This window comes from Mauremys mutica, chromosome 13 (genome assembly GCF_020497125.1).
Source record: "Mauremys mutica isolate MM-2020 ecotype Southern chromosome 13, ASM2049712v1, whole genome shotgun sequence".
In the NCBI taxonomy this organism is placed as follows: domain Eukaryota; kingdom Metazoa; phylum Chordata; order Testudines; family Geoemydidae; genus Mauremys; species Mauremys mutica.
In genome coordinates this window covers 41,991,980-42,002,765 of record NC_059084.1, presented here as the reverse complement: position 1 = coordinate 42,002,765, position 10,786 = coordinate 41,991,980, and the positions used below count along the sequence as shown (strand labels likewise).

The window sequence follows — 10,786 nt, the reverse complement described above, 5'->3', positions numbered from 1 at the left end:
TATCTTTTTTGAGATGGGGCAATTGAAACTGCATACAGTATTCAATCTGTCGCTGCACCACGGATTCAGATAGTGGCATTATGACATTTTCTGTCTTATTATCTGTCCCTTTCCTAACGATTCTTAACATTCTTTTTTGACAGCGTCTGCACATTGAGTGGATGTTTTCAGAGAACTATCCACAATCATTCCAAGATCTCTTTCTTGAGTGGAAGCAGCTAATTTAGATCTAACCAGTTTATATATATAGTTGGGATTATGTTTTCCAATGCACATTACTTTGCATTTTTCAACACTGAATTGTATCTGCTATTTTGTTGCCCAGTCCCCCAGTTTTGTGAGATTCCTTTGTAACTCTTTGCAGTCAGCTTTGGACTTAACTATCTTGAGAAACTTTGTATCATCTGCAAATTTTTCTACCTCACCTTTTACACCATTTTCCAGTTTATTTATGAATACATTGAATGGCACATGGCCCAATACAGATCCATGGGTGACCCTGCTATTAACGTCTCTCCATTCTGAAAAATGACCATTTATTCCTACTCTTTGTTTCCGGTCTTTTAACCAGTTACCGATCCATAAGAGAATCTTCCCTCTTATTCCATGAGCATTTAGTTTGCTTAAGAGATTTTGGTGAGGGACCTTTTCAAAAGCTTTCTGAAAGTCCAAGTACATTGTGTCCACTAGATCACCCTTATCCACATGTTCGTTAACTCCCTCAAGCAGGTCTAATAGATTGATGAGGCATGAGCTGGGTTGGCTCTTCCCAAACAAATCCTGTTCATCCACCTGTCTGATAATTCTATTCTTTATTATAGTTTCAACCAAATTCCCTGCTACTGAAATTAGGCTTACCAGCCTGTAATTGCCAGAATCGTCTCTGGATCCTTAAAAATTGGTGTCACATTAGCTATGTTCCAGTCATATGGTACAGAACCTTATTAAATGATAGGTTACATACCACACTTAGTAGTTGGGCAATGTCCTATTTGGGATCCTTCAGAACTCTAGGTTGAATCCCATCTGATCCTGGAAACTTATGACTGCTCAATTTAGCAACTTGTTCCAACATCTGTTTTGACACCATAATCAGGGAAAGTTGCTCAGATTTGTCACCTAAAAAGAATGGCTCAGGGGTGGAAACCTCCCTCACATCCTCTGCAGTGAAGATTGATGCAAAAAAATCATTTAGCTTCTCTGCAATGGCCTGACATTACTGGAGTGCTCCTTTAGCATCTCAATTGTGCAGTGGCCCCACCGACTATTTGACAGGATTCCTGTCTGATGTACTTAAAAAACATTTGGTGTTAGTCTTTGAAATTTTAGCTAGATGCTCTTCAAATTCTTTTTTGGTCTCCCAAATTATACTTTTACAAATGACTTGCCAGAGTTGATTCTCTTTTTTTTTTCCTCAGTAGGATTTAATTTCCTATTTTCCTTTTTCTTTTTGCCTCCAGCCACTTCTTTGACTTTGTTGTTTAGCCATGGTTGCACTTTTGTGGTCCTCTTACTATGCTTTTTTAATTTGGGTTACACATTTAATTTGAACCTCTATTATGGTGTTTTTAAAAAGTCTCCATAGAGCTTGTTGGCCTTTCACTTTTCTGACTGTGCTTTTTAATTTCTGTTTAATTAACTTCCTCATTTTTGTGTACTTTCCCTTTCTGAAATTAAATGCTACTGTGGTGGGTTACTTTAGAGTCCTTCCCTTCCCCACCTCCCCACCACACAGACATGCAAATGTTAGCCTGCCTAGGGCTGCAGCAAGGCTTACATCATCCAATGGAAGTTGGAAACCTCCCTCCCTTGGCCCTCATGTAATTAACAATGGATCCATCCATACAGATCCTGCTGAGTGACATTGAAACCTAACATCTTGGATTCTTCAACACAAAAAAGTTTCCTCCACCCACTGGAGCTCATCTGTCAAGTTTGTTTTAGTAAATGAGGAAAGCTGTAAAACAAAGACAAAAAACATGCACTAAGGAAATGTTACATTAGGGTTTGGGGTAGGCTGCAGGTCTGACTACAATTGCAAAAGAAGAGGAGTTGGCTGTCCTTTGAAAAATCCATCACTTAATCCTTTTGCTTCCTATATCAATTACCTTCAGGACATTATAATTAAAGTCTTGGTCATTTTGATGAAATTTCTACTTTTCTAAAACCACTTAAGATTCCACTGACTGTCTTTCCGAAAGCTTCCTTTACCTCCTTGTTTCTCAGAGAGTAAATGAAAGGGTTTAATAGTGGAGTTATGATAATGTTAAAGATGTTGACAATTTTGTTCAAATACAATGAGTTCTGTGCAGACGGCATGAGAAAAAGAAAAATGGCAGAGCCGTACCAGATAGTCACAACGGTGAGATGGGCTGTGCAAGTGGAAAAGGCCTTTTGCCAGCCTTGGGCTGCAGGGATTCTCAAGATGGTGGAGATAATGAAAATGTAGGAGACCACGGTTATTGCACATGAGACCATGACAACAATGAATGAGTCGATGAATGTTGCCAGCTCAACAAGGCGCATGTCAGCACAGGAAAGGGCTATCCAGGAATCTATGTCACAAATAAAATGATTGATGACATTTGGGCCACAGAAAGGCAACCTGGATATTAGAGACATGAGCACAGAGATAGCCAGGAAACCACACAGCCAAGAGGCGAGGGCCAGCTGACCAGAGAAAGTTCTGTTCATGAGGGAGCTGTAGCGCAATGGGTGGCATATGGCCAGATAGCGGTCATAGGCCATGACGGCCAGGAGGAAACATTCTGTGGAGCCCATGGAGAGGAGAAAAAACAATTGCAGGAGGCAGACAGTGAAAGAGATGGTTTGGCTTGTGCCTAGCATGACGCCAATGGCCTTGGGGACACATGCTGTGGTGTACCAGATCTCTAGGAAGGAGAGATTGCAGAGGAAGAAGTACATGGGGGTGTGAAGCCGTGGGTGGGTCCTCACTAGGGCTATGATGGACACATTCCCCAGAATTGTTAGGATGTACATCACAGAAAACAGCACAGCAAGGGCCATCCGGAAATACCAAGTGCCGGGAAAGCCCAGTAAGATAAACTCCTGCACGTTGGTTTGATTTCTTATTTTTGTGCCAGCCATGACGTCCACCTGTCAAGACATGAGAGATCATAAGGCATTTAAACATGTTGAACACACATTTGGATGTGCAGTAGTGCAGGCCCCATAATCTGTTAATACAGCTAAGATAAGAGAAGGGAAAAGGGGTGCTACTCAACACCGTCCTGCCTTGTGCACTTTCCACAATGAAGATGAGATCTCAATTCATAATTCTTATAAGGCCCATGAGGATGCATGTTCATCCTATGGTGTCTTTCATGTCTTAATGGTCTTGCCCATCAACCCCACTCAACTCACCCCTGAGAAAGTTTCAGGAATTGGCCCATTCTTTTCATCACTAACCTTGGAAAACAACTTTGCTCTGTACTCAGGACAGAGTTGGAGTTTTTGCACAAGTCGCATTGAAGGTTGACAGGATTTCTACTCCTAAATTCTTTACACTCTTCTGAACTTCAACCAGGCTTGTGTTACTTGTGCCTAGAGTGGTTAAAAAAATCTAGAAAACTGTATCCTTTTTGAAAAATGCCATTTTGTTGAAACTGGAATAGTTCATGAAAACACACTAAGTTTGGCTGAAAATCTCACCAGGGTGGTGTCTCAGGTACAGAGTGAAATTTCTAATTTAAAAAAAAATGAAAAAAAAATAGCTTTCTATCCCATTATTTAGGGCACTTATTTGGGATGTAGGGGACCCAATTTGAGTCTCATTTTTGTTCCATATTGGAATGAAAACAGAGTGCAAAACTGTGCCATTTTTCACAAAATGGAATTCTTGTTTCCATTTTTCTTAATGTCTTTTGAAAACTCCAAATCAAATGCTCAGTAACAGGGAAAAAATTAGAAAATATCAGTTATGTTTATTATTTCTTGTTGTCTTCTGGTAAAATCTTAAGGTCCCACCTGTGGTTAGATGCCCATTGTGCTAGGCACTGCATAAACATAGCATAGAAGCCACTCCTACTCCAAGCAGCTTGCAATCTAAAAGGCAAGAGACACAAACCAGTAGAAAGAAACAACAGAGATGCAGCTTCCAAGATTTACAGTTCAATGACTTCCTCATTTCTCTTTCACATAACAACCCTCGTCTTCTACTCAATGCCTCTGAAAATCATCTCCACTCAAACCTTACGGTGTGGGATAGACCAGAACAATAGTTAGGAATAATGTTCCAAATACCGTCCAAGGCCAAATGCTTAAGAAACCTATAATTCACCCCACTGTTGCATGCATATTTGTCACATTTTACAATGCGATTGCTCCCGGAGCTGAGAGAGACGTCAGTTTATGGCATGAAGAATAAATGGTCAGTCATCCTTGCACCCTGGTATTTTCAGAGGGATCTAGGGGAGTCAGGTACCCAGCTCTCCATAACATTCAGTGGAAACTGCACCAGAAACTCCCTTAGGCTCGTTGAACACCCCAGCTGCAATGTCCATCCTCTGTCTGTAGTGTTGTTTTAAATCCTCAAACAGATAATGATCCTTAGCACTTCTGTAGCTCTTTATAGCTGCATTGTGCAGAGAATGACCATTCATTCACACAACACACCGGCATGCTAGAGGCCTGATTGAAGGCACAGTGGAGCGAATAGTTGACTAGCCAAGTGTAATTGTTCCCATTGTAGAGCAGGGGCACCCAAGTCTCATAAGTCTCATAAGTCTCATTAATGTTAAGGTCAGAATGGACCATCATGACCATCTAGGTGGACCTCCTGCACATCACAGACCATAGAACTTCCCCCACCCACTCCTGTAATAGACCCCTAACCTCTGGCTGAGTTTCCACATTCCTCAAATCATGGTTTAAACACTTCAAGTTACAAAGAATGCATCATTTACACTAGTTTAAACCAGCAAGTGACCCATGCCTCAAGCTGCAGAAGAAGGTGAAAATCCCCCAGGGTCTCTGCCAATCTGACCCAGGAGAAAATTCCTTCCTGACCCCAAACATGGCGACTAGTTAGACCCTGAGCATGTGGGCAAGACCCATCAGCCAGACCCCGGGAAAGAATTCTCTGTAGTAACTCAGAGCACTCCTGTCATAAACATAGAGCTAAAGGTAACATAAAATCCCTCTTTACCCTGTAAAGAGTTAATTCCTCTTTTACCTGTAAAGGGTTAAGAAGCTCAAATAACCTGGGTGGCACCTTACCAAAAGAACCGATAAGGGAAAAAATACTTTCAAATCTGTGGGGGAAGGTTTCTTGTCTGTGTCTCCCAGAGTCAACAAGGATCCAGGGCAGGGAAAATACATCTCCCTAAGCCATATCTAAGATAAGCATTTAATATTGCAAAAATTGCAAAAAATTGGGTTAGATTATCTTTTGTTTTAGCTTGAATGTTCCCTCTGCTAAGAGGGAGGTTTATCCCTGCTTTTGTAACTTTAAAGATTTGCCTAGAGGGGAAATCCTCTGTGTTTTAAATCTTTTTGTTACCCTGTAAAGTTACCTTCCATCCTAATTTTACAGAGGTGATTCTTTTATCTTTTTTTAAATAAACTTCTTTTAAGATTGTTTTCAGTGTCCTAAGACCCGGGGGGGTGGTGTTGATCTGTGCTCATTTCGTAACCAATTAGTTAGGATATTATTCTCAAGCCTCCCCAGGAAAGGGGGTGTAGGGGCTTGGGGGGGATATTTTGGGGGAGGTAGGGCTCCAAGTGGCCGTCCCTAAATGTTTGTTTAAATCACTTGGTGGTGGCAGCGATACCAAAGGCAAGGAAGAAATTTGTCCCTTGGGAAAGTTTTTAACCTAAGCTGGTAAAAATAAGCTGAAAGGGTCTTTTGTGCAGGTCCCCACATCTGTACCCTAGAGTTCAGAGTGGGGAGGAAACCCTAACATCTCCCCATATAGTTACCCATCTCCAGCCACTGGGGATATTTGCCACTAGCAGTTGCACATTGGCTACATGCCATTGTAGGCAGTCTCATCATACCATCTTCTCCATAAATTTAGCAGGTTCAGTCTTGAAGTCTGTAAGTTCCCCCAGACCCTGCTCTCCTTCAGAGGATGTTACAGAACTTCACTCCACTGATAGTTAGAAATCTTTGTCTAATTTCAAGACTAAACTTGTTGATGGCCAATTATACCCATTTGTTCTTGTATTCACATTGGTGCTTAACTTAAACAACTCCTCTCCCTCCCTGGTGTTTATCCCCCTGATGTATTTATAGAAAACAACCATATCTGGGCTTAGTTTTCTTTCAGTTATAATAATAATAACATAATAATTGGAGATATACCAATCTCCTAGAACTGGAAGGGACCTTAACAGGTCATTGAGTCCAGCCCCTTGCTTTCACTAGCAGGACCAATTTTTGCCCCAGATCTTTAAGTGGCCCCCTCAATGATTGAACTCACAACCCTGGGTTTAGCAGGCCAATGCTCAAACCACTGTGCTATCCCTCCCCCCTTGAGGAGGGAGGTTAGGCTAATACAGGTTAGGCTAACCAAGCCAAGCTCTTTGAGTCTGTTGTCACAAGGTAGGTTTTCCATTCCTCAGATCATCCTAGTGGCTCTTCTCTGCACCTGTTCCAGTTTGAATGTGTCTTTCTTAAAAATGGGACACAGAATATTCCAGATGAGATAGAATCATAGAATATTAGGGTTGGAAGAGACCTCAAGAGGTCATCTAGTCCAATCCCCTGCTCAAAGTAGGACCAACACCAACTAAATCATCCCAGCCAAAGGATAATCATCCCAGCCAACTATTATTCCAGTTTACAAGGTTATCCAGATCTTGTTGTATGATATTCTGGTCCTCCTCTGTATGGGCAATACCTTCCACCTTTATGTCCTCAGCAAATTTTATTAGCATACTCCCACTTTTTGTGCCAAGGTCAGTATTAAAAATGTTAAATAAGATTGGAACTCCACTAGTAACCTCACTCTGGCCTGACAGTTCACCTTTCAGTATGACCTGTTGTAGTCTCCTCTTTAAGCAGTTCCTTGTCCATTTTTCAATTCTTATAATAATCCCCATCTTCTCCCATTTAACTAAGAATTTCCTGTGTGGAACTGTATCAAATCCCTTACAGCAATACAGGTTGTGCAGCTCTACTGCATTTCTTTTGTCTAAAGTATCAGTTGCCTTCTCAAGGAAAGAGATGACTTTGGTCTGCCATGATTAAGCTTTTTTAAAACCATGTTGTATTTTGTCCCAATTACAATTAACCTCTATGTCCTTAACTACTTTCTCTTTCAAAATTTGCTCCAAGACCTTGCATACAATTAAGGTCAAACTAACAGACCTGTAAAAGCATCTGAAGAAGTGGGTATTCACACACGAAAGCTCATGCTGCAAAACGTCTGTTAGTCTATAAGGTGCCACAGGATTCTTTGCTGCTTTTACAGAACCAGACTAACACGGCTACCCCTCTGATACTTAACAGACCTGTAGTTTCCCAGGCCATTTTTTCGTATTCTTAAAAATAGGAACTATATTAGCAATTTTTCACTCATAGGTTACATCCCCCAAGCTTACAGATTCATTAAAGATCCTTGTTATTGGGCTTGCAATTTTATGTGCCAATTCCTTTAATATTATTAGATGGAGATGATACCCTTCCTTCTGCCCCGATTTAGTCCATTAAGCTGTTTGAGTTTGACTTCAACTTCGGACATGGAAATTTTACCTCCATATTCTCATTCCCATTAGCCACCTTGCCACTACTCCTAAATTCTTCATTAGCCTTATTAAAAACTGAGGCAAAGTACTTTTTTAGGTGTAAAGCCATGCTTAGATCATCTTTAATCTTTATCCCATCCTCAGTGCTTAGCAGTCCAACTTCTTTCCTTGTTTTCTTTTATTTATATGGCAATTGAACCTTTTACTATTGGTTTTAATTCCCTTTGCAAGGTCCTACTCTGCTTGGATATTGTCAGTTCTCACTTTACCCCTTTCTGACCTCCAAGAGGTAGCCTTCATTACTGATCGATACCATCTTCCATTTCTTTTAGGCTTTCTGCTTTCTCGTAATCACCAGTTTGAGACTCTTGCTTATCCAGCTTGGTCTGCAACACTTCCCCATGAATTTTTTTTCCCTTCCAGGGGAGTCATGGAGGTGAAGTGCTTTGTCCAAATCTGAGAGACAACTGGGCATAGAACACAAGAGTTCAGATTCCTACTTCTGTGCCCTGATCTCAGATATAGACATCGTGAAACCTCCAGCCGCCAGAAGCTGGCACTGGACAAATGGGGTTGATCACTCCACATGGCTTTGTTCTGTTCATTCTCTCTGAAACATAGGGCACTGGCCACTATCAGAAGACAGGATACTGGGCTACATGGACCATTGATCTGATCCAGTATTGCTGTTCATATTCATTTATAGAAGAAAAAATATATAAATTCTTCTCTATTTGCCTCATCTTAATTACTAAACCAGTAAATTCAGGAGATTAATTTATTAGCACGCCCTGGAATATTTCCATTTCAATTTAAACATTTTTGAGGATTAGAGACTTTAGCAAAAAATATTTTCACTTAAAAAATGGGATCTTCATAAACAGAAAACTTCAGTTTCTGGTTGAACCTATTTAAACAAACTTCCAGTGATGGGGATTCTACAACACCCTTTGGAAGCTTGTTCCAGAGCTTAACTACCCTTAGAGTTCAAACGTTTATCCTAATATCTAACCTAAATCTCCTTTTCTGCAGATGAAGCCCATTATTTCCTGTCATAACTTCAGTGAACATGGCAAACAATTGATCCCTGTCCTCTTGATAATGACTCTAATATATTTGATGATTGGTATAAGATTTCCCCGTTCCTCCACCAAGACTTCTTTCTTCATGATTAAACACACCTTGTTTTTTAAAGCTTTCCTTATAGGTAAAGTTTCCTAAAACTTTCATCATTTTTGTTGCTTTCCTCTGGACTCCATCCAGTGTGTCCACATCTTTCCTAATGTGTGGCTCCCAGAAATGGACACAGTACTCCAGCTCAGGCGTCACCACTGCAAAGTTAAGTGGGACAATTACTTCTCCTGTCTTACTTGCCACACTCCTGTTTGTATCACAGAATCATAGAATATACCTCCAAATTATATTGCCCTTTTATGCAGCTGCATCACATTGGTGACTCATAATCAATAGGGGGTTCACTCTAACCCCCAGATACTTTTCAGCAATATGACCACCTAGACAGTTATCCCCCATTTTGTAGTTATGCATTTGATTTTCCCTTCCTAAGTATAGTAAATTGCACTTGTCTTGCTTGAATTTCATCTTGCTGATTGTTGACCAGTTCTCTAATTTTTCAGGGTTGTGTTGAATTCTAATCCTATCCTCCAAAGTGCTTGAAACCCTTCCTAGTTTGGCGTCATTGACAGTTTTATTAAGCATAGTCTCCATTTCATTATCCAAGTTATTAATGAAAATATTGCACAGGACTGGACCCAGGACTGAGCCCGGCAGGTACATCATCCCAGTGCAGCAGTAAACCATTTTTGTGTACACTTTTGTGTACCCACCTGATAGTAATTTCATCTAGACTACATTTCTCTAGTTTGTGTCAAAGCCTGTCTTACATCAAGATATATCACATCAACAGCTTCCCCCCCATCCACTAGACCAATAACCCTGTCAAACAAATTTTTTAATTTAAAACTGAATATTTTTAAACAAAAAAAATCATTTTTTAAATGAAAAAATGCATTAAAATTTTAGATGAAAATTAAAATATCTTTATGGAGTATATGTCCATCAATGGCTATTAGCAAGGGATGGTGTCCCTAGCCTCCATTTTCTGGAAGCTGGGAATAGGTGACAGAGGATGATCACTTGATGATTACCTGTTCTGTTCATTCCTTCTGGGGTACCTGGCATTGGCCACTGTCGGAAGACATGATCCTGGGCTAGGTGGACCTTTGGTCTGACCCAGCATGGCTGTTTTTATGTTATGTACTTAAGTTCTCTAAATATTAGATGCAAAAAACCCAACTAACTCTATTAGGTACACAATTTAAAATGAATTATATTTTCTAGACTACAAACTATATTAAAAAATAAAGATGAGCTGTATCCATTCTTCCTATACAGGTCGTCTGACTCCTCAATCAACCAGAGTTTTAGAACGACAGTGGCAATTTCCATCTGGGTCGCATTGCCCTGAAAGGTGAAGCTATTTCACAATACAGTTACTTTCTCTTACAATTCCAGGTTTGTCTGGCCAGGGGATCTGTCTTACCAGCTGTGCTGATGGAGCCTGTCAATATAAACTCCCTTCATTCCCAAACTTTTTCTCTCCAGAAGACACACAGTAGCCTTGACTGCTGCTAAGTGGTGCATTATAGGATTGCGTAGCTTGCTTTCCCCAAATACATATACATACACATTGCAGGAAGATTTCTTAGGCGATTCACATTTCTGTGACAGTAATTTTATGCCACTGTAGCAGTGTCAAGGGGATTTAAAGTCTTTGTGATCATTCTACATCACTTCACTTTTATGAACCCGGTACACTGCTAGAGTGGTGTGCAGGGTAGTCCGTATACATGAGAATCTGCCACTCCACAGCCAGACAACTCTCTCAAAGTCTGTAGATCTCTACATCGGTTAGAATCTCTTTCCATCACCATCCAACTGTCTTTACCCCCTACTTACCTTCCTCATGAAAGGCAGCTCCAAAGGATCGCATGAGGGGAACTGCTTTGTACTCCACCCTTATCTCCCCATCCCCCTGGGGACATATGAACTCAAC

General features: G+C 40.6%; 1 protein-coding gene across 1 annotated transcript; it reads right to left on the bottom strand.

The window, feature by feature from the left end:
* Positions 1-2,136: 2,136 nt before the first annotated feature.
* On the bottom strand, positions 2,137-3,108 carry LOC123347364 (olfactory receptor 6F1-like). The gene has a single exon (XM_044984778.1). The coding sequence runs from the start codon at positions 3,106-3,108 to the stop codon at positions 2,137-2,139; it is 972 nt and encodes a 323-aa protein (XP_044840713.1).
* Between the last annotated feature and the right edge of the window lie 7,678 nt (positions 3,109-10,786).